Here is a 26,475-nt window from a genome sequence, read left to right on the forward strand (position 1 = left end):
TTCTCCTCTTCCTCCTCCTCCTCCTCCTCACCCACCGCTTTGCTTCCACAGCAGGACAGACCTCGTTGTCGCACAGTGATGATGTTGCTGGAGAATATACATTTATAACACACATACACGACACAGACTGAAACAACACATTCATATTCATTTAGGGCGTACTCACGCTATGCCATCCGTACCGTACCCGAGGACATTTGACCCCCAAAGTCCGGTTTGTTTGACCAGTGTGATCGCTCCGGTCTGTACCCGGGCTCGGTACACTTATTCGTACCCAGGTCTGCTTGAGGAGGTGGCACGGTACGGTTGGGCTTAAAATCGCGCCTATGCAAAGATTCTAGAGCACAGCAGCTCAACCGTGCCTGGGTACAGTTTGATAATATGCAGTGTGAGTGCGGACCAAGAATGGAAGAGAACCATTCTACTCCGGCACGGTACAAGTAAACTGTGCCTAGTGTGAGTATGCCCTTAAACCAGGTTTGGATTCATAGAAGTATCAGACATGCTTATGTATCAGGTACAGTACATGCCTGGCATGCTGGAGAGTGCTCTCTTGATTCCTGATTCCTTCAGGTCTGGACGGCCAAACCCGACCTGACCTAACACAACCTGAACTGACCCCTCCTTATGTGTGTTTCTGCTCTTTCAGAACCCCCTCAGTGACCCTTCCCATGATCCCTCCATTTCCCACACCCCTCTTCCTCCCTTCCTCCCTTCATCCCTCAGTTCCAGTCGTTCATGTCCTTCCCCCCTTTCCAAGCCGAAACAGAACTGTGTTCAACACCTGCAAGTGACGTGCCATTGGTGTGTATCCTGTAGGAATATCTAGGACTAACTTTTGACTTTGTGTGTGTATGGGTGTGGGTTGTGCATATCTCTGTGTGTGTGTATATGTGTGTGTGTGTGTGTGTGTGTGTGTGTGTGTGTGGGTCTGTGTGTTTGTTTTTAGGCAAATTTGGTAGCTGCGTTCGAGCAGAGCCTGGCTCTCATGACCTCCCGCCTGAACAGCCTCTCTGTCACCTCCGAGCAGAAGGTAGTGTCAATCACCACACACATTCACTCACACACATACACACACACACACACACAACACACACACACACACACACACACACACACACACACACACACACACATGCACACACACATACACACACACTCGTTGTCTCTTACTTGGCTTTAGTTCATCAGCATTGTTCAGAACAATTTGAACATGAACATTAAAATTTTAGTTTCTTATGGTGTTATAGTAACTGTGTTAAAACTGTCTGTAAACAGATCCAATAAATCTTTTAAGTATGAAGGAAGGGAAGATTGTGGGGAATATCACAATGGCTTTAGATATCTACTGATTTGAAAAAGTGATTATTAACACTCTTGTGTGTCTGGGTGTAGATAAGAATCTTTAACACCGTGTAGTTGTGTGATAATATTAATGGCCTCATCGTGAACAGAAGTATAATAAAGTTGTTGTAGTCAGTGCTTTTGTTTTCTATTTTAGCCGTGCTGACACAGCGTTTAGTGGTTGAGTTAATATCTGTATTCTACTGGATGTCATGAGAATGTCGTTGTTAGAAAGCCAGAAAGCCAATGACTGATGAATTGTGGGAATGTGTGGTAGAGGTGTTGATATGTGCGTGTCTGAAGGGGTGAGAACATGTGTGAGTGTGTGTGTCTTGAAGGATATGCAGAAAGGTGGATGCACACTTGGGGGGATAGAGGGGGTCAAAGTTTAAATTGATGGTGATGTCATACTCTCAACAGTCATTTAGCTGTGTGTGTGTGTGTGTGTGTGTGTGTGTGTGTGTGTGTGTGTGTGTGTGTGTGTGTGTGTTCTCAGGACTCAGAGCTGTCGGATCTAAAGGACACCATTGATGTTCTGAAGTGCAAGAACACTGAGGCCCAGACCATCATCCATGGGGCTCTGAACACCCCAGAGACCGCACCCAAAGGTCAGACATCCCATGCACCTGCACCCATGCACCTGTACCTTATATCCCAAAATGTGTATTACATGGTAATTATAGTCTTAAGTACCACAGTGGCAATGATAGTGATACACTGATGCACAATTCTCATACCCTAATCAAAATCTTAACAAAAACTTAAACTTTTTTTAAAAAAATACTTTACAACAACTTTACTTAAGCAATATCACACAAGTGAGGGTGGGCTAGGTAATTCTATACCCACGGTTGTGTTTGGGCCGTAGGCTCGAGGCCAGAGGTGATATAAAAGGCAGCTTATAGCTAGAGATCCAAGTTCAGTGAAAGAGGCTATATGTCACTTCACGCTCTCTCCCTCTCTCTCTCTCACACACACACACACACACAGAGCTGAGGATTAACAGACAGAACTCGTCAGAGAGCATATCCAGTCTGAACAGCATCACCAGTCACTCCAGCGTGGGTAGCCTGAAGGAACAGGACCCCAAGAAGAAGAAGAAGAAGAGCTGGGTGAGGACCACACACACACACACACACACACACACACACACTTCAGTCATCATTAGCAAAGATGTTATGCAGATACACTTATTATTCCATGTTGGTTAAACATACTAAATCTAAGCCAAAACCAAAGCCAAAAAGCACCCAAGCCAAAGTCACACAGTCATACATAGCCATACCAAAGTCAAACATATCCAGTACTGAATGGTTCTCTACCCTTCTTGATCTGGCCCTGGTCTGACCCTGATTGGATCCATCCTGCTGACCATCCCAGTTGACCTAATCCATCTGATCCATTCCAGCCTTAGCTGTTGTCATGGTTATCTGGCATTGGCTTAGTGCATTGCTGCTGTGAATGCCTGTACACTGCCTATCCCTGCTTACTGGTGGGTGTGGTGTAGTGTGGTGTGGTGTGTACACTTGCTCTGGTTATGTGTGTGTGTGTGTGTGTGTGTGTGTAGATGTGTGATTGCCCTGTCTGCTTGTAGATTCAGTATGCCTCTTCTCTCTCCCCCATGCCTGCCCTGCTCTTTCCCTAAGGTGTATGAGGTGAGTCCATTATCAGTTCAAAACTAATCATGAGCCCTCTCCCGCTCCTCCTGCATGCATTTTCTCAACACCCCCCCCCCACACACACACACACACACACACATACACACACACACACACAAACACTGCATTATTGACACATCACTGTCATATAAGCTGTTTTTCAGTTGTTTGGAGTTCAGTTGTGTTTGTGGTTTCACTGACCTTCTCCAGTCCTCTCTATCCCTCTATCCTACACACACACACACACACACTTGCACCGATGAGTCATACCCCAGCTCCTCGTCGGCTCAGCCCTTTGTTACCCCATCCTCTTATTCAATAGGATTTAATTGAGCTCTGTGTCATGTGCGTGGCAGATAACAGAGACTCCACAGCTGAACTGCGGCCAGGTGGCAGAATGAATCCCAGCTGCCTGCACCAGGCAGCAGAACACCAGCTCTCCAAACTCTCTACAGCGCCGCATTACAGAGCTGCTGTAATTGGGCTTTTCAGAGCGTCCTCGAGGCGTTCTGGGTCTGTCTACTGGATCTGTGGCGCACATGACAACCATATTGAATAGAGGCGCTCATTTACTGTAAAGAGACAAGCTTTTCTTGTGTCGATTGGGTCATCATCCACAACATTCTGGATTGTCCCATCTGGAACATATCAGTCTCTTTCTCTTTCTCTCTCTCTCTCTCTCTCTCTCTCTCTCTCTCTCTCTCTCTCTCTCCTCTTTGTCTCATCATCTTTGGCATGTGATGTGGTTTACATCATAACATCTATGTGTTGATAAAACATATTCCTTAGCTGTTATGAACCGTCACACATGCAAGAAAAGATCTCTCTACTCATTTTAGAACTGCCATAAATGTAATACGGATTTTAGAATTAACCAATAAAAGGTCCCATTGCTGTTCACATGATAGTCAAGTCTGAAAGAAAGCCATAATCCCACTGTCTGTGCTGAGAGGTGCTCAGAGTTTCTCAGAGAATACTGCAGAGGTCATTCTCAAGGTCAACATTTGCGCTCCTTTCACTGCAATAGTACAGCCACATGAGACTGAGCCCATCACAGGCACGCGCACTAACACACACACACATACATGCCCACACACACCATTCACACACTGCAGTGAGACACAGAGTGCCTGGGATATCTGACTGCATACAGCTGTGTTTGTGTGTGTGTTTGTGTGTGTGTGTGTGTGTGTGTGTGTGTGTGTGTGTGTGTGCAGAAGTAATTCACAAAGACAGCCTTTGATTTCAGGCAGGTTAGTTGCGTCCATCTCTCTAGTTGGCCCCTCCACTCGACACAGTGAAAATCTCCCTGTTAGCCTCAGGCTGGACGTCCCATCCTTCCGTGGCCCTGATCTCCACAATCACCATGACAATCACACCGAGCCGTTTCTCATTTCCTCCTCTGAAGGAGACACAACGCCGGCCCGCCTGATGTAGCAGATATGCTCTGCGGTTATTATTGCATGGCTTGTTTAGCTCCCCCATGTGTCTGTGCGCAGCTGAGGAGCTCCTTCAACAAGGCCTTCAGCAAGAAGGGCTCCAAGCTGTCCGCCTCCTACGCCGACATCGAGGAGATCGCCACCCCAGAGTCGTCCGCCCCGTCCTCGCCCAAAGTGCACCACGAGCCGGAGAACCCCTCCACCCAGCTGATGCCATCAGCCGCCGCCTCAGGGTAAGAGAAACCCCCACCCAACCCCCATCCCCCATGCCCCCACCCTGAGGAGGGTAAGAGAACAGCCTCCTCCTCAGGGGTAAGAGAACAGCCTCCTCCTCCTCAGGGTAAGAGAACAGCCCCACTGAGCAGCTAAACCGAATCAACACAGATTCAGCCCATAGGTGGCACTAATCTGATTGTCCACGTAGATAGTGTGGTGAAGTCAAGGGGCGTCCCCAGTAGTCACGTGTGTGTGTGTGTGGGGGGGGGTATATCACATAGTGACATGAATACGGTGCACCTGCATATAGACCCGTCAGGTAAGCAGGTGGTAGAGCAACCTGTTGTCCCTGGCCCTCCTCGCCCCGCTGAATGTTGTGGATTAAAGTTTAAGTGTCCTAGGTCCAGGGCAGGACCATGTATATCTGTGTATGTGATCTAAAACTATTCCAAGTGAGCACTGGGTGATTTTGGGAATGTGTGATTTGTAGCCTGTGCAGAGAGCTGTGGTGTTTACCAGGGAGCGATGCGGGCGACCTAACATGGGGAGCAGGGTGAGTTGACATGGGCCTTGCAGCAATGGAATAGTTGCACGAAATGCTCTCAGTGAGCTTGTTTGTTTCCTGTGGAGCCAGGTGTGTTTGAACCTGCCGCTATTCTGAATGTAATTAGTCCTTCTTTATCATAACGTGCTGATTCACTAGGTGCAACACCTAACTAATTACATTCAGAATAGCGGCAGGTTCAAACACACCTGGCTCCACAGGAAATAAACAAGCTCACCGAGATCCTCATGCAACTAGTCCATTTGAAATTATTCATTTGCTACAGTAAGTCTTTGTATTCGGTGAAGGCTGCAAGATGTGCGGGGGGAAGTCTTCCTGTCGGTAATGTCTTTCATATCTGTTTTAATTGAAGGCACCATGTACACCACTGTTCAGTCTCCCTTGGTGTAGCCTATTATTGCTTTGTGTGCACTGTGTGTGTGTCGGGGGTCTAGTTTATTGTGAGGCCAGTTCGGCCACATTAAAGGGAAAACCTAATGTAGTAGGTGGATGCTACTAAGTGATAGCCTTTATTGTACCAGCAGTAGGTGTACATGGTGTTACTAATTAGGAGTGTGTGCATCGTGTATTTCTCTGTGCTTGTTGTATTGTGATCTGACGTGTCTCTGTGTACCAGAGGAAATACTGTATTTGTAATTCAAAAACAGGAACACACACACACACGCACACACACAACAACAACAATTTTCGGTCAATAGCAGGATCTACACACCTTCACAGGTTATTTAGCAGGTGCAGATATTTAAAGATATAATCTAAAATCGGTGCGTTACAAGAACAAAAAAACAGTGTTACACGATTCTCTCTTTCCTTTTTCCAAATCCAGCTCCTCTGAGAGCCAGATATTTTCTCACAGACAGCCACGGCACTGCACATCTGCAGAGGCCCCCTGTACCAAACTCAGCCATAGACACGGTTCAGAGATCAGTTTAGATAGCTTAGGTACTTCCTCTGCTTGCTTACATAGAGGTCAAAGCCTCTTTGTCGTTGCTCAGCTGCAATTGGTTTTTGTTGTACACCTGTATGTCAAAGACCCCAGTGCAGCAAAAGACTCTAAACACGTCTCTGAATTAGCCATCTTCCTCTCTCTCTCTCTCTCTCTCTCTCTCTCTCTCTCTCTCTCTCTCTCTCTCTCTCTCTCTCTCTCTCTCTCTCTCTCTCTCTATCTATGTGTCTCTGTCTCTGTCTCTCTCTCCGCAGTGTGTGTGAAGGTGAGGAGGCTGGCGAGGGTGATGATGGCGAGGAGAAAGTGGTGTTGGAGCTGCGCTCTGAACTCTGGGAAAAGGAGCGCAAGCTGACAGACATCCGTCTGGAGGCGCTAAGCTCTGCCCACCAGCTGGAACAGCTGCGGGAGGCCATGACCAACATGCAGGTGTGTGTGCATGTGTTCATGTGTGTGTGTGTGTGTGTGTGTGTGTGTGTGTGTGTGTGTGTGAAAGCATGATATATGTCACATGTCCCATCTGACACGCTCCCCTGTCTCCCAGGCAACGGTGGAGAACCTGAAGGCAGAGAATGACCAGCTTAAGACTGGCACCTCCTCCAGACCCTCCAGCTCCACCTCCCAGTCGTCAGGGCTCATGTCATTGGGCACCTCGTCACCACGGCAATCAATCGCTGCATCATTGCCTAAGACACTCGGCATGAGTATGGGAGAGAGTGGAGGACCAGGTAATGCTGACCACACACACACACACACACACACACACACACACACACACATATAGACATGCAAAGACAAACACACACTACAGGGCTATTCGATTAGTTTGTAATGGGGGCCAGTTCATGAAAAGTATCACAGCTGAGGGGCCTGAAAAAACAGCTGGAAATATGAGTGATCACATCAAGGCTCTAATCATAATATACCACCCCCCCTTTCACGCACACACCACACACAATATTAAAAAATGCTCAAAATGTCCCTCTCCCCAACTCCCCAATACCAAGACATAAAATGTTATTCTACAGTAGTATCCAAAATAATCACTTGTTAGAAACTGGACAATGGTATGCTAAATGGTTCAATAACTGACGGAAAAAGAGAGTGCAGAGATGAAATGATCTCAGTTAAGTGAAGAAGCCTGATTACAGAGAATTGCTGGGAAAACACTGATTTGCCTTGCACAATAATCCTCTCTTGAGTCATTATTTACTGTATGTGAAACACTGATTTGCCTTGCACAATAATCCTCTCTTGAGTCATTATTTACTGTATGTGAAAGTTGTAGAATGCCAACTATGAAATTTGAAATACCGATTGATAAAAAGCAGATGTACGGATTGGTCATTATTTCTGAGAAATTACACACTGCCTTGTCTCTCCGCCCTGTTGCATTTGAGCAGTGCTCTTTTTAACGCCAACACTTATATGGGCGTGACCGCTTTGTGTGGAATTGCTCTGAACTAGGGTAGTGCTTAACTACTACTTACTACAAAATATTGTTAACTATTGTCTTATGTCATGGGGGAGGTCATACATGATCTTTAATGATTATGTAAACAACATTGAAACCAAAACAACTGCAGCCTAGACTAAGCTATGACACTTTTTAACTACATAGGTCAGTTTTGGCTCTCCTGCCCAAATAGCACCATCATGGCACCTTCTATCGCTGCCCAAATAGCATCATCATGCCCCCTTTCCTCATCTCTCTTTAGGTCCCTCTGAATGCATTAGTACATGATTACATGGAGCCATGATAATATAGCCACACAAAAGTTTTTTGAATATTTCCTGCTTTGGCAACAATATGCACAGATTTACACACCCAGGGCCAGATGTACAGAAAAAGCCCTAATATTGAGTTTTTTCTATGCGCAGAGAGCGAACGCTGTAATTTGCCATATTGCATGGAAATTTACTAACGCATGCTCAGTACGGCCTGTTTGTACATACCTCGCCAAGTTTTTACATGCATGTTGCTTGAAGTTAAGCTTGAAGTGGGCACAAAAACGTTAGTACATCTGGCCAGGCCCACAATATTTTATATGTCATGATATTAAAAAGTAGCAAAAACAATTCTTCTCCACTTCTTTCCTATGACTCCTGCAGCATTAAATGGGATTCTTTTCGCTGGGGGCATTGTGGGAGGCTGGGTTGAAGATGACGGGATATTAAGACAAATGAAACATTGTGTTCCTCATTTGCCAACATTACTGACCGATCTTCCTCAATAACGCTGCACACACGTCAGCACCGATGTGAGAGGGAAGACTAATGTTCCCTGTAAACCGGTTTAGCCTGGAATCACAATGCATCTCTGCCAAAACTGCTGCCACGATGCATGTAGTGGAGAAATGCAAGCCCATGAATCACGACAGTAAATATGTCTGTGTGTTGGTCCTTCCCCCTCTATCTCCTTCTCTCATTCTGTCTCTCTCGCTCTCTATATCTCCCTTTCTCTATCCTTTGCTTTATCTCTCTCTGTCTCTCTCTCCCTCCTTCTCTCTGTCCCAGATGTGCTGCCATCCAACATGTTGGGGCTCCTGACTCAGAAGGAGGAGGGTCAGGTGCGGCTGGTGGTGTGTGTCCCAGACCAGCATGTCTTCAAAGAGGTCAGCAACTCCAGCAGGCCTCTCCTCACTTAAAGGAATGCCCTCATCTACCATGACCATGACTACTATGGCAAACCAGGATTGGTCTTTACATACTTGTGGCCCAGAAAACTAGCCTAGAAATCTAGACGCGCCCCTAGCGACAGCAAATTACATTTGCTGCCGCTAGGGCTAGTCTAGCAACTCTCCGTTGGCTTGTGAGCTCCAGAAATCGAAACTTAATCAGGCCAATGAAATCGTGTATAGAGTCGTTAGGTGGGCTTAACATAATGATTGATGGCAGAGTTGCAACGGTTTGGCTTGAATTCACTGCTACTTGAAAACAAATAAGATGGATGTTGCTGCTGGTGAACAGTGTGACACGAGTTAAGCTTTTATTAAGTTGGCAAACGTTTGAACTAACCAACTAGCTCCGCTGGTGGGAAACGATGGGACTCTTATAGCGCTGCCGCTGTCCTATTGCGTGCAGAGGGAATTTGAAAGACAACTGATTATCCCGCCCCTCGGACTGAGCACTGCGAATGGTGAGTGCCCAGACCCTACATTTTAATGTGGGTCTGGCTCGTCAGGCTAACAGAAAACAGTTACTCTATACAAATCTTCAAACAGCAAACAAAAGACACTCACCAAATCAAACTATTTTTGAAACAAACCAAACTATTCTAGTCTGCTCGGTCTTTGTCAGAGCCTAGTTAATTTACATTTAAATTTTACACACAAAGTTGAAAAAGGGAGTTTTAACCTTTGTAATCACTCAGCTATTTTCTTAACCCTGTTTTGTTTGGAGGTAGTATGACTCAAGAGGTTCTAGTAGTGCAAACCATGTCTGTCATGTCTGCCTGGTTGTTTTAAGGTTCTATTGTTTGTTCTACTGTGATGATGAGTTGTTTTAATGTTCTGTTATTTCACTCCCATTGGGTTCTGGTTCTGTTGCCTTAACCCGGGCCATGTCTCTGCTGTGTGCCTTCAGGAGATGAAACAGCAAAACTTTTACATTGGGTCGGTCCAGATCACCCAAAATACCGACTGGACCTCTCTGGACACGGCTGTTGGCCAGGCCCTCAAGGTGTGTCTCAGCCTCCCCTCTCTCTCTCTCTACCCCCCTCTCTCTCTCCCCCTCTCCCTCTCTCTCTCTCTCTCTCTCTCTGTGTCTGTGACCTCTCTTTCCCCTCCTCATATCTGTTCCCATCAGCCACCTACAATCTTTTTTTGTTCTCTGCCAAATAATCTAAAGGTTTCATCTCCATGTCACATGTTGCTAGATTTTAAAATATAAAAGCTGTGATTAATGAAAAGCCCCTTTGGCCAATTCTGGTCAGCTTGCCAGGGTTCCATGTTATCTGAGGACAGAGCTTACCTTAGTGAGCAGTATCCCACTCTATTTCTCACTGATCTGAGGACAGAGCATAAACATTTGTTTTCTCAATATAGAATGTGTTTTTTGGACTGAATCAACTCAGTTCTAACTCAACTCAGTTCTTTCTGTTGAATGGCCGTTTAGATAGGACACCGCATAGAGAAGAGGATGATGCCTTTTACATTATTATTCAGAACAGCTGATTCGGTCCAATAAGACAGCCATTCTCAGCGTGTGAGCGTATAGAGACATTATGTGGTGTAGAGGTCTTCTGTCTGACCTGTTGTGCTCTCCGTGTCTCTCTGTCTCAGAATAAAATAGAATAGAATAGATCTTTATTGTCATTGTCACAGGTACAACACAATTTAAAGTGCTCTCCAGTCAGTGCATCATTCATAGAGTCTATATAAAAAAATAAATAAAAATAAATGTAAAAAATAATAAATAATTTAAGTGCTAGTGTTACCTAAAAAATAAGTAGAAACATATAACATCATTAGCAGCATACATAGACACACTCAGTCATACATACCCAGTCATTGCATAAAAAAGAATGAACAGTCATCAGGCATGCATACCATCTGTCATTGCATTGATCCATTTAATATCTAATATCTTTAATCTCTGTCCCTGACCTGTGCAGGAGTACCTGTCTCTGTTGGACCCCAGCTCCAGCCTGGGCCTGACTGGGGACTCCATCCTCAGCTACAGCGTAGGACACTGCAAACGAGTGATGGGGGCCGTGCCCCCCGAGACCCCCCCATCCCGCTGCCTCACCAAGAGCTCCACCTGCGTCAGCATGACCCTCAAAGGTGAGGCCACAGAGAGAGAGAGAGAGAGAGAGAGAGAGAGGAGGGAGGTAGGGGAAAGGGGCAGTTAGTGTCCAGTATAGAGTAGAGCATGTTAAAGTCTAGATGCCCAAGTCCTCAATGCAGGAGTTTAGATGGTCATGTTGAGATGATCCTGTCTCTAATGCAGGACAGAGGAGAAGGGTAGTGAGCGTTAAAGGTTCAGTCTGTGAGTCTGGCCAAAGGTTGTTGATATTTGAGCTCAACAGCTGTGCTCCCCCAGTAGTGGCTCGATTGCCTGAAATAGTGCCTGGCTCGTTCCAAGCCATGTTTGTTTACCATTTACAGAGGCAGGACTGTGGACCAACACTGACGTGTTTTGAGAGCCCACAGAAAACAGACAACTAGAGGGCTGTGTGGAACATTCACTGAGTGTGACCAAACGATTTTTTAGGTTTAGAATTGAGCGCTCAGGTCTGCCAACTTTGTCCAAACAAGAAGTAGTTTAATAGTTATAATACAGTCATTTTACATGTATTGGTCACTCTGTATGTAAACCACACAACATCGTTTTTATTTAAGATAATACATCAGAATTAAATTGTGCTTTAATCAGAAACAAGAATGAAGAAAAGATATACATTTTCATGTATAGCCCGCCCCTGATTATTAGCCTCATAGCTGAAGAAATTTTGCTAAATGAATGTGTAAATCGTGGTTAATATGTTTGATATTATGGTAGCTATAATGCTTTCAGTGTACTTTCATCCGTGCTTCAGCAGAATGCACAGTACCCTGGTTCTCTTACGGTCATGGTCTGGTTCTGATTGGGTCCTGATTGGGTCCAATGACTGTAAAAAAGCAATGACGTCTACAGTATAATGGTGTCTATATGTCCACCAATTTCGTCATAGTGTAAGTGCATGATACCATGGCATCCATGATCTTTTGACAGTCATGGATTTGGTCCAGATGTGACCCTGGTCTGGAGCAGACGTATGAGGCCCAGTTCTCTTTAAAGTTGGGATCTGTGTGGACACCGCTGACCTGGGAGAGAGGCTCCCTCCGTGTAGTGCAGCTCAGCCCTGGTGAAGGGGCCAGGGTTAGATGGGTTAGACGGATAGGAGAGGGAACAGGAAAGCCCTGTTGGCTCATTCCTCCGTCCTTATCAAGCCCATCATGCCTGTGAGTGCTGAGAGGGGGGCAATAGAGAGGCGTCTTCCTGTCTCTCATGAGGCCTCAGTCCCAGACCTCCTCGGCGGTGACATGGGGCGAAATCCTTAAAAGACCCTAGAGAAAAAATCACAAGGTTTTTCTCTGTAGAATCTCTGCTGCTGCCTGTGGCCAGTCTTGATTCTCTGACACCCCTCTGCTCTGACACCCCCACACACACACACACACACACACACACACATACATAGGCCTGTCGCGATATTCAATAAATCAATTAATCGCATGATAATTAAAATTAGCTCTAATCAGCTTCTGGCCGCGATAAATGCCATTTGCATGCTTGTTTGTTTTCCTCTTCTCTCTCTCCCTCTCTCTCTCCCTCTCTCTCTCGAGTCCTTAGAGTAACGATGAGTGAACCCTCATGTCAGTCACTTGTCAGTCGCATGGTGTGTGGGGAGGCGGGACTACTAGCGTAGCCTACCACAGCGTGCAGCTAAAGAGCCGCGTGAGAAGTATACCGGTAGGCACTAGGCAGAGAGAAAGCTAGTTTCGAGTTCGATTAGGCTACGCCTAATAAAGACAAAAAAGATGGAATTGGTTTCTAAGCCAAACGCGGCAGCCCGTGGTGCCCGTGGTCAACCACTGAACGTGTGCGAGTCGGTGTGTCGCATTTGTTGGAAAACAGTCGCAATTAAAAGCGGCAACACAACAAACATGCATATGCATCTAAAACACAATCATCCGCTGCAGTTTTCCCAATTGGGGGGAAACCACAACAAGTGGGCCGTCTTCCTCTTCCCGAGGAAAATTCTCAGAACGACAATATTATCGCTTATCGCAATAATTTCTGAGACAATTTATCGTCCAGCAAAATGTGTTATCGTGACAGGCCTACACATACACACACACACTGTCTCACACACCAGACACATACACACGTGTGAACAAACACACACACATACTCCAACACGTACACACATGAACTCTGAAGTTTAATGGACTGAGGCCTCCACCACAAGCCCACTCTTCTGTTGTCTTTTGTGTCTGGCTTGTGCGTGTGTCCTTGGCTGTCCTTTTCTCCCTGCGCTGGGCGACTGGAGGGGTCCAGAGGCCATGTCTTCATCTTGATTTTCTCAAACTGACACGTTCCCATGCTCTGATATGATTGGCTGAAGTCCCAAAGCCTCCAGGAGTGCATGTAAACCGTCTGGAAGCTTAAAACTACAGAAATCTGTTCAACTGATTTATAAGATATGATGAGTTAAGATATGATGAGATAAGATATGATGAGTTAAGATATGACGAGTTAAGATATGATGAGATAAGATATGATGAGTTAAGATATGATGAGATAAGATATGATGAGTTAAGTTATGGTTAGTTAATATATGATGAGTTAAGATATGATGAGATAAGATATGATGAGTTAAGTTATGATGAGTTAAGATATGATGAGTTAAGATATGATGAGATAAGATATGATGAGTTAAGTTATGGTTAGTTAATATATGATGAGTTAAGATATGATGAGTTAAGATAAGAAATGATGAGTTAAGATATGATGAGATAAGATATGATGAGTTAAAGGAACCGTATGTAAGAAAAATATTTCAATTAATCATAAAATGCCCCTGATATGTCACTAGACATTAAGAAATCATGTTCATTTCAAATACTTATATCACTGACAACAGTAGTCCAGCCAGGATATTGTCATTTAAAAAGGGAAGTTGCAGCCCACAACTGTTGTTGATGTTGTGTTTTGTCATGTCATGTTGTGTTTTGAACTGATGCGCCACCCTCCATCTATCTACTAATCACGAAGTCAGTAGTGTTTCGCCATCCGCGTGTGCAACCTCGAGTCAGGGGGGAGGGGGAGGGGATACACCGCTCTTCAGAATTTTGAAAGTGATTGCAGTACCAGTTTTGGCCACAATCTTACATATGGTTCCTTTAAGATATGGTGAGAAGATAAGATATGATGAGTTAAGATATGATGAGTTAATTTAAGATATGATGAGTTAAGATATGGTGAGAAGATAAGATATGATGAGTTAAGATATGATGAGATAAGATATGATGAGATAAGATATGATGAGTTAAGATATGATGAGATAAGATATGATGAGTTAAGATATGGTCATTACAATGTTCTACATTACATAGAACATATGGTGTACCACTTTTCACATATTTATTCACATTATGAAAAACCTTATCGTTAACTTGTTTTTGTGTAACAAAAATTCAATTGCATGACTGCAGGTCTAGATTTTATGTTTGCAGTTTTGTAGATATAGGACAGAATAATACTAGATAATCCCTAGAGCAAGGGTCTACAACTTTTTTTACTCCGACAAAATGAACATGGCCGAGAGCTACTCATGTTTTGTATTAGTAGTATTACGTATTCACAGCTGAGCTCTCAGCTGACTGAGCTTTGTATGGCTTTTAAGGCTTCTTTCAACTCTCTTAACTTCTCTGTAGACTGTGAATTTGATTTGATAGGAATTTTAACAGTTTCACCAAGTGACTGTGTTATCAGATTTATGAACATCTTCCTTGAACATTTTGGAGAGCTACTCAGAAACAAGTGGGGAGCTACTGGTAGCTGGAGAGCTCCCTGTTGGAGACCTCTGTGGTGGCATCTGACTGTGAAATGGCACACTCTATTGTGCTCAGGACAGTGCAGACTCCTCCTCGCCACATGAATACACACTCTCCCCCCCTCCCCCTTGCTGCCTGTGGTCCAGAGGTTTAGGATTCCCTCTCCTCGACACGGGGTGTGAGTGTGTGGAAGCATGTCACTGAGCCAAGGCGTTCTCTTTTGTGCCGAGGACAGTCCGGTGTGTCTGCAGCGCTAACACAGCGTCTGCCGCCGACACATTCCCCCGTCCCATTCTGTCCGTGTTCCGGAGGCCAGGGATTCCTGCGCGTCCCGGAGCGCGAGACTCTTGCCGTCGGGCAGCGGAGCTCTGCCGCACGTTTCCCTTTGTGGCTGGGGACGGTCGGGCAGGCAGGGCACCTCCGTCTGGATCTCCAGAGACGCATTCCGCCTCCCGTGGCGCGCAGGCCTGGGATGCCTGCCCCGGAGTGAGCCTGATGGATGGGCCTCACTCCTGGGAGGCTTGGGAGGCCTGGGAGCGCTGCCTGATCCACCTGGCAGGCCGGGAATGCCACTAACCAGGCGGGAAGGCTCTGGAGTGGCACGGAGGGGAAGAGTCGGAAAATCCAATCCCTCCACCCGCGCATGTGTGTGTGTGGGTGTGTCGACAAGCCCCAGATGGTAGAGTTCTCAGACGAGTGGAACACACACTTATACTCAAACACCCGAGACTCCTCTGAAGGGATGATATGGCATCCTTGGAGAGGGGAGGTGACTTGTAACCATCCCAGTACCCCCCCATATCCCTACCCCCTCGGTGCTTAATCTGGGGGTGTTATTTTGAGCTCAGACTGTCTGTAGTCGGAGTTGTTTATGAGGGGACATGTGATCAGGTAAGATACACGCAGGGGCACAGCAGATACCCACAAGCCTCTGCCAGGAACCAGCAATCTTGGAATATTTACACCTCTATGAAATGTGCTGGCCCACATGGGCACAGAGTCCGGACCCGACGATGCGGCCCAGGGCTGGCTCAGATGAGGAGCAGAATCAGCTGTTTTAACTGTAGTCACGCTGTCACAGTGACTGACTGTGGAGGAGGGGGTTCATGTCTGGGCATGTGCCTGGATGTGTGAGTCAGGTTGTCATGATCTAACCCTGTGCTCAAAGTAGCCCTTACTCAGCTTTTAGCTACCCTGTGCTCAAAGTAGCCCTTACTCAGCTTTTAGCTACCCTGTGCTCAAAGTAGCCCTTACTCAGCTTTTAGCTACCCTGTGCTCAAAGTAGCCCTTACTCAGCTTTTAGCTACCCTGTGCTTTATTTGTTTTTATTCTCATCTCACTCTGCTTCTGTTACTTCCACAGAAGCACAGTGAGAAATCACTGTCCAATTTTATGTGTTATTATAGTATACAATAGTCGCAAGGGAACCCAGTAGACATGCATTGCAAATCAACGTTACAGCTCTTTTTATAAAATATTTATTTTTGCAGTCAATATTTTTACTTTTGGTCACTCTCTGTTTTGTGTGATATCAATAATAAGCCCAGAGTGCCCTGTGCATCAGGACTGAAATGAACTTTGTGTTTAGAAGAGGCCTAGAGTAGATGTCCACTACAGAGGACAGAAATGAATTGCCGGGTCTACCTCGCCCAATTAAATATTTCCTAAATATATTGTATTATTAAAAGAGCTATATGAAATTATGTATGAGTCGTCTTGAATGTAGCCACACTGGACACTTTCATGGACTTGCATTGTATTTAATAGAGCACCACAGGTAGTGCAAGTGACGTTACAAAAGAGCACTAGCTGGTTTTCATGCTAACTTCAATGTCTATCTGGAGAAAACAAAGTTGTTGTTGACATTAGATCAAGAGTGGTGTTTCTTATTCTGCAGCTATTTCTAGGTCATTTTGGTTTAAACAAAACAAAAAACGTATAGCACTTTTAAATGATGTATTATTGTATTGTAAGTATCATTCCCCCATTTTCTCACACGCTGTTGCCCTGCAGGTCTGCGTGAGAAGTGTGTGGACTGCGTGGTGTTTGAGACGCTGGTCCCCAAGGCCATGATGCAGCACTACATCAGCCTGCTGCTCAAGCACCGGCGCATCGTACTGTCCGGCCCCAGCGGAACCGGAAAGTCCTACCTGGCCTCTCGCCTCACCGAGTACCTGGTGGAACGCAGCGGCCGTGAGCCCTCGGACGGCATCTCTGTCACCTTCAATATGCACCGACAGTCCTGCAAGGTAGACCAGCACTCACCGTAGACACATGGACCACCCCTAGCTCACACTGCCATTAAAATACAATAACCAAATCGCCAAATTCAAATAAGTGTACCGGTACACTCCTATCCAAATCACCCACGCATTATGTGTTATTCAGATACAATCACAGCTCTGATGGGTGCGCTCACATTCACTGCAGACCCATTGGGAACACTCAATACACTCAGGACACACCGTCATTCTAATGCAGTCACGTTCCTGAAAAGCATCTGTCCCAACTGTCCTGTCCAGATCACACACACAAATACACTCGGCCATTCAAACACAGCTAACCCCAAATCAGTGACAGAGGTCAGAGACTTATGAGGCAGCTCTTGAAGAGTCGTTCATAGCATTAATAGCCTTTTTTTATTACAGTATACTTGCAGAAGTATTAAATGCATGTGTTTTACTGGACTGTAAAAGTATATTGTATTAATATTAATGGAATATTAATGGAATGGAGTAATACTGTACATATGTCCTAAGGACTCCTAAGTTAATGTGGGGCCAGGAAAATTCCGGTGTAATGTCACTAGGTCATGTTCAACATCAACCTAACATTACCTCACTTCCCTTTCTTGCTCCGCCTCCAGGATCTGCAGCTGTACCTGTCCAACCTGGCCAATCAGATTGACCGGGAGACCAGCACAGCCGAGATCCCATTGGTGGTCATCCTAGATGACGTGCATGACGCCGCCTCCATCAGTGAGCTGGTCAACGGCGCTCTGACGTGCAAATATCACAAATGGTGAGCGGTACTGGCCACAAATAGGCACAGATGTTTCCACAGTGCTCTCTGGAGCTGCTGGACAAATATAGCCCTGTGTGCTAATCCCAAACCTGCCTGAGCACTGGTCATAAAAAAAAAAAAGATTTACTACAGAAAAAGGAAAAAAATGTCTGTAAAGCTGTTTTAAGACCTGTGGATGATTGTTGTGCAAAGCTGTGAGGTCTATAACAGACTAAAACTCCCTCACAGTAATTAATGAAAGCTTAAGCTGAGTGCACAGACATTTCTTCCTCTTCATAACCTATGACTTTACAAGAGGGACTCTTTCTTCTCCACACATAAAGACCCTGTCAGTGTAAGAGATTGATTGCTCAGTGGGTTATTCCATGTCTTTTTTATCAGCCCCTACATCATTGGAACAACCAACCAGCCGGTGAAGATGACCCCGAACCATGGACTTCATCTCAGCTTTAGGTATGGAAACTAACAGTCCAGTCCACCCTGACAATTCCTTCCTTCACTTTTCAGAAGGTGCACCAACTAAACCTGGCACATAAGTTTGAGTAATTTAGGATTGGCATTTTGGAGCTTAATCCTATAATCCAATATTTAAGTAATGGCCGCTGCAGCCAACGTGCCAGTCAGTTAACAGCAGCTCTTTGGTGTCTGCGAAGGGCTATCGTTTCCTCATCACTATCTGCGGAGAATCTCTCCTGCCACAGAGCTGCTGTGTGCTCCACAGAGGTGGTATAGACCCACTCTCAGTGGCGGTGGTGAATGTCTCGCCTTCTCCCTGCATCCTGATTGGCTATCCTTTTGGAGCGGAGTTGGTAATTTGAGATTGATTGGTCAGTCCCATACTCCCCTGACCTATGGTTTCCTCCAACATGGCAGGCGGGGTGGGGAGGGCGATGACCGTTACCCTATATTCATCTTGTGTGAGCCCCACACTGACGGACATAATATTCTTGTCACGGTGTAGCTCTTAGGCTCTGAAGGACTAACGTTTAATACTCATGTAATGTAGGCCAGCTGATCGTTAGATCAGCTTCATATCAGATAAGCCATTAGTCTCTCTTCATTGCTATTTCCACACACACACACATACAGTCACTTTACAAAGTTTACACACCAATGCTAAAGTTGACTAAAAACCGGAATAAAAACTCATATTTTGGAAATTGATCTTAATGCCTTAAATGAGGAAAAATCCAGCCTTTAAGGATGACAATTTTCTTTGTGAATGAATAATGTATCGTAAATAAATGTTCTTCCTAAAGTCATGGCCTACTGGTTCCATCCCCGACCAGTAGGAAAGATGTACAGTAGGTGGGAGAAGTGGTTGAGCACTGCTCTCCACATCCATGGCTGAAGTGCCCTTGAGCAAGGCACCTAACCCTCACTGCTCCCCGAGCGCCGCTGCAGCAAGGCAGCTCACTGCTCTGGGTTAGTGTGTGCTTCACCTCACTGTGTGTTCACTGTGTGCTCTGTGTGTTCACTAATTCACGGATGAGATAAATGCAGAGACCAAATTCCTTGTATACGCAAGTATGCTTGGCCTATAAACCTGATTTACATTTACATTAAAATATAGGGGTATACACACCCCTATGTTAAATTTCCAGATTTTTATTTTTAAAGACCAGTTATTTCATGGATCCAGGATAGTATGCATCCTGATGAAGTTCCCTTGGCCTTGGGAAATTAAAATAGCTCTAGGTATGGTGAAGGGTGTGTGATTCACATTCATATTATTCATTCACAATGAAAATTGGTATCCTTAAAGGTTTTTCCTACTTTTTTAATTAAGGAATTAAGATCAATTTCCAAAAGATGATTTTTTATTCCTCTTTTTAGTCAACTTTAGCATGGGTGTGTAATGCAATGACTGTACACCCACACACACACACACACCACCATTTTGTTGACTGACATTTGGCTGTTTTCCCCAGGATGGTGACCTTCTCCAACAACGTGGAGCCGGCCAACGGCTTCCTGGTGCGCTACCTGCACAGGAAGCTGGTAGAGGCGGAGGAGCCGCGGAGTCTGGCCAGTGAGGAGCTCCTCCGGGTGCTGGACTGGGTGCCCAAGCTCTGGTACCACCTCCACGCCTTCCTGGAAAAGCACAGCACCTCCGACTTCCTCATCGGTAAGCCGCTGCCACCACCCGTGTCAGTTTGGGAACTTTTCTGTTAGTGTTCAGTGTTAAGTAGTGTTAGATTCATTTTAGTGTTCAATGACATGGTTTATCCAACGGTGGGTATAGTAACGATAAAGGGTTATTAGCAGATATTTGGGAATTGTAATCGGGCTTATCGCTAATAAATGCATAACGCTAACCAAAAAATAGCTATGATGATGTAATATGGAGGTGGGTACATGGAGGGTGTATTTCGATTTACTCAAACTAAGAAAAGATCCTAAAATATCCATGAGTGGTTAAAGGACGGAGATAACGCTCATGTACACAGAGACAGAGCAAGAGAAAGAGAAACGTGATGAAAGTCCATGAGGGTTCAGTTTTGGTGTGAGTGAAGATCCACCCTCTTGGCTTCCTACACCCTCCAGAGAGAGCTGGTGATCATACAAGTGTCATGTTCCACGGATGGGCTTGTGTTGCTGTGACTTCCCGCACACTTCCGACAGACTTCCGACATGTTTTCCATTTTCCCTCATGTTAACTCCTGTGCGTTCCTTTGCCCATGTCTACAGTGATTTGATCATGTGTGTTCATACTGTGTGTGTGTGTGTGTGTGTGTGTGTGTGTGTGTGTGTGTGTGTGTGTGTGTGTGTGTGTGTGTGTGTGTGTGCAGGCCCTTGCTTCTTCTTGTCCTGTCCTGTCACCGTTGAGGAGTTCCGTTCCTGGTTTATTGACCTCTGGAACCATTCCATCATCCCCTACCTTCAGGAGGGAGCCAAAGATGGCATCAAGGTAACTCTCCAAAACACTTACTGGGCAGTCTATTCTCTGTAATAAAAAAAGAGCAGGGAACAACAGTTTTCTTGACTGATTAGATATATTTTCAGCACTGGTTTGCAGTTGCTGTAATTTATGTTTCACCTGACTATATCCTAGATCATTAGAATTAACCTGTGATGCTACTAAATATTAGCCGTAATAAATATTAGGGCCGTTCACACCAAGAGCGATAACTATAACGATAACAACAAAAAAGTAGCATTCTAGCTCTAGCATTCTAACATGAATGACGACGTCCACACATAAACTATAACGATAAGGACAAGAAGAACAGTATCGTTGGGGATCACTTTTAGAGCGATTTTGAGAACAGTAAAAAGCTGAGAGCCAGTCAGAATCCATTCAGTGTTAGCCATCCCATTCATCAACATGAGGAGACACTTTCCTCATCGTTGGTCTTTTATCATTGTAGTTATAGTTGGCTTTATAGTTCTAGTGTGAACGACCCTTAACGCTGTCATGAGTCTGACATAACCATTGTTTAGGGATTTGTGTTTAGCACAGTTCACTGAATGTGTTGTGTGTGTGTGTGTGTGTGTGTGTGTGTGTGTGTGTGTGTGTGTGTGCTGTGTGTGCTTTTGTGTGTGTGTGTGTGGGTGTGTGTGCGTGTGTTTGTGTGTGTGTGTGTGCGTGCGTCTGTGTGTGTGTGTGTTTGTGTGTGTGTGTTTGAACATGTATCTGTGTGTGTGTGTGTATGTATGTGTGTGTGTGTGTGTGTGTGTGTGTGTGTGTGTGTGTGTGTGAACATGCGTCTGTGTGTGTGTGTGTGTGTGTGTGTGTGTGTGTGTGTGTGTGTGTGTGTGTGTCTGTGTGTGTGTGTGTGTGTGTGTTTCAGGTGCATGGGCAGAAGGCGGTGTGGGAGGACCCAGTGGAGTGGGTGAGAGGTACACTCCCCTGGCCGTCAGCTCAGCAGGACCAGGCCAAACTCTTCCACCTGCCGCCCCCTGCCATGGGCCCCGGCAGCCCCGGGCAACCAGGGGACGAGCGCCCACACAAGGAGACCCCGCCCAGTGGCACCGAGTCCGACCCCCTGGTGAGTCATCAACCACGCCCCAAAATCCTCTCCCACCGTATCACGGCCCAATTTCCCACAATCCTCTCCCAGAGTATTACGCCTCAGTTACCCACAATCCCACTCTCATACTTTACAAAATTTAGTTAGTTAGTTGCATATGTGTGTGTCGGAAGGTTGTGTGTCCTCGATTAAATGCTATGAGGTTAACTGTTGCAGAATGTTGAGCCCTCTCTCAATCCTCTCACCCTTATCTCACACAGATGGCCATGCTGCTCAAGCTGCAGGAGGCGGCCAACTACATCGAGTCTCCTGAGAAAGAGCTGGACCACAAGCTACCCACTCTCTGAGCTCCTCACAGTGGACTGATATGGCAGATCTGACCTGGGCCAGACTTGGACCAGATCTGAACCACACATGGGTCAGAGATCCGCCCAGCAATCAGCTGTCGCTGGGGGAAGCTACTCTCCTCTCAAAGTCCCAGAAAGCACTAGGCTCTAGATCTGGCTCTGATCTGGCCCTCGTCTGGCACGGCTCTCCTGCTATCAGAGCTATGCGGGCCTGTAAAATGAACTCTTTTAAAAGTCGTCATTATGTGTCATTCAGTACTCCAGTATTGTACTGTCCTATCAAGACGTACGTATGAATCCCACTTGCCTACTTACTCTCAGACAAATCGCTCATGTGACCCATCTTTCAATTTCCCTTTCTTTTCAGCCATGCCAATTATCAGTATATGTTTACATTAAAACCAAACTGTAGATATGATACTGTACTACCTATTCTCACTGTCCGCCATCGTCCATGGGCATCTTATTTTGGTTTGCGTTGGAGTCTTAACACACCTGGTCAGTGAGAAACTTTCATTGCCGTTTCACTGCAGCCCTCATCAACTCAAGGATACCGGTGCTACCTGCCTCATCTCCACCAACCCGATCTAGAGGCTCGCCCTGTTCAGGAAGGGATGAAGCAAGCCTGTTCATACCAATAGCATAAACCCAGCGCAGCAATGCCTATGATACCATAGTCGATTTAAAGCCAGAGCAGTCCACACTAACAAACCCATTTACTGCTTATATTAGAGGAAAAGAAGAACTGTTTTTTTTTTTATTTTGATTGAATGTCCAGTTCCAGTCAAACAAAAGTCCAGCCCAGGCCAGTCCAGGCCTTTAACATATATGCAGATTTCTGATGTTTCAGATCCTACTCAATCAGGTCAGCGTGTTTGATCTGGTGCTCAAACTAACAAAATGCCTTAAGACATCCACTGTCTTGTGTAGTTCCACTGAGAGAGAAAGCACTGGAGCAGACGTAGAGTAGATGGTAGAGTGTGCCTGTGTGTGTGTGTGTGTGTGTGTGTGTGTGTGGGACAGCGAGCGGCTGTTCCCTGAGAGGATTGTGTGTTTGAAAATTTGCACACTGCAGTGAGGAGTGAATGTCAGAAGAAGGACAGTACCCAGTTTGACCTGCAGGCCCACAAGGGTCCTGCAGGGGGCAGTAAAGCTGCCTATATGCTCACTTCTCTGAATTCCAAGCTCATATTCAGCAAAGAGGTATAATTGTCCAGTAAGTAAATGTATGGAAATGTATAAGAGCCAACTGAAGAGAAGGGAAAAAATGTAATCAAGACTATCACCCTGTTTTTACTTAAATGAGTTCGACCTTGGAAAGGATTCTTTTTGAATGTTAATAAGAGTTTAGTGCAGTACAGAGATAAGGCCGTAGTAGTGTGCTTTATATCACTATAGACATGGAGTTGAGCTACAGCTTAGGATTCAGTGATCTCTTATGTCAGATAAGTAGGATATCTCAGGCTGAATTTACACACTCTCTCATTAGTAGCAGCCAAACCACTCAAGTTATATGGTGCAATTTTCTTCTAATGGCAGACCAAATACTCATACATACCACGCATATTGATTGTAACACAACTGAGTATAGGTACTGCATAAGTAGACTGATAGATCCATAAAATGTGTGCACTGTATAGGGCTGGTGGTAGACCATTGTAGTTAATTGGTGCTATGAACTAACATTCACTAGATGCTCATCAGAGATAGTGTGAGGTAATGGTTCTGCCCATGAAAGCCATCCAGTGGTCATAAATGTATTGATCCATCACCCAATGACATGTGTAACATGAAGTCATCCACTCTTAATATCATGTTTTGACCCTGCACACTCTTCAGTGATATGAGTTTTAAGTGCATTTACACCCAATATAGCTCAGTCAATACAAGGAGATTGACGTCTTTCTTTTCTCAAACTCCTCAGTGAGCTTATGGCAGTGTTGTACAGCTTGGACTGTGGGTGTCGGTACTAGTATTTCTTGTCGTTGTACACTACAGTGATCACACAACCTAAAAGGGAACCATAATCAGGTACCATTGATATGTAATGAAGCCTGATTGAGTTCCCTAAAATATGCAGTTGCATTGCATGCAATAGATAGCACTGGGGTTTGCACACAGACTGCAGTGGACTAGTAACCTATCCATGGGTCAAAAGCCAAAAGTCAGAATATGAGCGTATAGCACTTGGCTAAAGTGCATGTAGAGTTGAACATAGAGCTGGGCAGACCACAACCAAGTAGATGGTTGAAAGACTCATCATTTAAAATATTCCTTCCTTTTCTAAACTATTGTTGTTTTATACCTCTACATGACTACCACTGTTTAACTCGTCTGTGATTGAATGTCAGAATTGGTTGCTTCATTTCTATAACAGCGGAATGGATGCCATGTTTGTGAATGGTTAAAATAATAACACATATATCACACAAGCTAGTTAAAGACGTGACAAAGTAGTCCCAAGTCATTTTTACTGAACAAGTCTTTTATACTTTTGGTTGTTTCTTAGCTGCAACTAAGAGCTTTATCTGATTACTTTGAGACAGTCCGCTGTAAACGTCAATGGCTTTTGCTATATTTCCCTTGTGGAAGTACCAGTTAGCACAGAGGCAAGTAAACATGTAGTAATGTTTCAGTATTCCTATGATGAACAGATAAGAGACACGTGTGCTCAGATCTGGTGATGATGACCAGACGGATGGAGGCCGATTCCGGTGCTGTCCTGGCCCAGATCTGGCTGACACACAGGCCAGTTTCGACTCCATCTGTCCTGGAGACCCTCAGCCCCATCTGACTCCCCTACACCATCCCTATCCTTTCTGCCCACCTCCATCCTTTGTGAACGAAGTGTTGGTACCAAAAGCCATCCTGTCCTGTCTCCATCTCTCTCCATCTCTCTCTCTCTGGGTGTCGTGCCTGTACTCTGTAATGGATGTGCTGTGTTGTGCTGGGACATTTTCACTTTAGAAGACTATACAGCAACTTCTACTGGCAAAGGAAAACACTAAAGATCCCCTCTTCCCTCGCAGATCAACTAATTAACTGTGGTTTATGAGGCATGGGAATGATGTTTGTTCTAAATCTGTTGTCTGTTTTCTTTTTTTACTTTTATTTTCTTTTTTGTTGTTTTTCCCTCACTTGGATAGTGCGATGAACAGAGGTTTCTGCCAAATGACTAAACATTGTTTTAGTCATGGTGGAGGTCTATTTCTCTTCAGTGAGGTTCCTGGGGCCTAGCTGTATGCTGAGGGAGAGTGGCTGGTTGGGTTCAAACCTAATACCAAAAACGTCTGACACAAGGCTTTACTTCACTGAGTTGAATGGGGAGGGACCTCCACTGGAAGAAGCTAAGAGTGAGCTGTGGATTCAGCTGTCTGGTTCTCTGTGAGGAGGTTTTTTTTCTGTATTCTCTCCCCTCTATTGCCAGTGCTAAAAAAAAAAACGTTTTTTTCAGCTATGTTGAATGATTTACTGAAATGTATCAGAGGGGTATAGTTCTTAAACCCTGAGAATCACTTAAATGTTGTCCTCAAAGCAGACCACTACAGGTTGCTGGATAGTCGCATACATCATGTTAAGCTTCTTACTGAGTCAATATGGAGAAAATAAATTAATAAATAAATAAATAAAATAAAGGTTCAGTGATGGTATATCTGATGTAACTTACAGTGTGCAATGATGGATGTGCAGTAGACCTCTACATGTTGTGAATGCATGTCGCTTTGGTGTTGGACTGACACTTAAAATAGCTTTAGGAGAGGTTTTCAGAGGAATGCATCTGATGAAATTCATATTTTTCTTTTTACAGGTATTCCTCTCCCTCTGTGAAATCCTTTATAAAATTCCATTACAATTTTGTACAGGACATCATATTATTGTAAACATTGTAAATAGTTCTGCATTTGCGACAACAATCATAAACATGACATCTACAAAAATATGTGTGGAAAGGTAGAAAACCTAAAAAAGTTCTTTGGCACACAAAAACATGTAGGCATGCCTGTACATCTGTCCAACATTTATCCAACATATCCATTTGTCTTAATAAAGCCATGTCATTCTTTGAGAGTTTCTGTTTATTTTGATCTTACATTGATTCTGTATGCAATATCAGGCTATGTAAGCTCTGTCAGAAGTAGTACATGATCATATAGTATTCCCAAATAGTCTAATATATCTGTCTATCTATCTGTTGTTTCTATGTAAGCTCTGTCAGAAGTAGTACATGATCATATAGTATTCCCAAATAGTCTAATATATCTGTCTATCTATCTGTTGTTTTTATTCGGCCTATATTTTTGAAACGCGTCTTTTCAGAGCTGTAGCCTACATGCGGAAACTCCAGCCGGGTTGTCTAGAGTGCTATTAGTGCAGAACTGTAGGTTGTCATGCCGCCCAGTGCTGTGTGGCCTTATCCTGGCAGTG

The 26,475-nt window shown here is 44.9% G+C and overlaps 1 protein-coding gene across 12 annotated transcripts in view; it reads left to right on the forward strand.

The window, feature by feature from the left end:
• nav1b (neuron navigator 1b) overlaps positions 1 to 26,113 on the forward strand; it is a 118,222-nt gene extending 92,109 nt beyond the window's left edge. For 5 of the 12 annotated variants that reach the window (XM_048254488.1, XM_048254477.1, XM_048254479.1 and 2 more), the window contains 18 exons: positions 950 to 1,033; positions 1,841 to 1,952; positions 2,335 to 2,456; positions 2,991 to 2,999; positions 4,502 to 4,674; positions 5,148 to 5,210; positions 6,423 to 6,594; positions 6,710 to 6,893; positions 8,683 to 8,780; positions 9,751 to 9,846; positions 10,781 to 10,949; positions 16,719 to 16,954; positions 17,572 to 17,726; positions 18,111 to 18,182; positions 19,661 to 19,857; positions 20,522 to 20,640; positions 21,524 to 21,721; positions 21,964 to 26,113. In XM_048254488.1, the coding sequence (XP_048110445.1) occupies positions 950 to 1,033; positions 1,841 to 1,952; positions 2,335 to 2,456; positions 2,991 to 2,999; positions 4,502 to 4,674; positions 5,148 to 5,210; positions 6,423 to 6,594; positions 6,710 to 6,893; positions 8,683 to 8,780; positions 9,751 to 9,846; positions 10,781 to 10,949; positions 16,719 to 16,954; positions 17,572 to 17,726; positions 18,111 to 18,182; positions 19,661 to 19,857; positions 20,522 to 20,640; positions 21,524 to 21,721; positions 21,964 to 22,050 (2,346 nt within the window). In that variant the 3' untranslated portion in view covers positions 22,051 to 26,113. The remainder of the gene's footprint in view (positions 1 to 949; positions 1,034 to 1,840; positions 1,953 to 2,334; positions 2,457 to 2,990; positions 3,000 to 4,501; positions 4,675 to 5,147; positions 5,211 to 6,422; positions 6,595 to 6,709; positions 6,894 to 8,682; positions 8,781 to 9,750; positions 9,847 to 10,780; positions 10,950 to 16,718; positions 16,955 to 17,571; positions 17,727 to 18,110; positions 18,183 to 19,660; positions 19,858 to 20,521; positions 20,641 to 21,523; positions 21,722 to 21,963) is intronic. The other 7 variants (XM_048254483.1, XM_048254485.1, XM_048254486.1 and 4 more) reach the window with 3 other exon arrangements.
• Positions 26,114 to 26,475: the final 362 nt, after the last annotated feature.

This window comes from Alosa alosa, chromosome 10 (genome assembly GCF_017589495.1).
Source record: "Alosa alosa isolate M-15738 ecotype Scorff River chromosome 10, AALO_Geno_1.1, whole genome shotgun sequence".
Lineage (NCBI taxonomy): Eukaryota > Metazoa > Chordata > Actinopteri > Clupeiformes > Clupeidae > Alosa > Alosa alosa.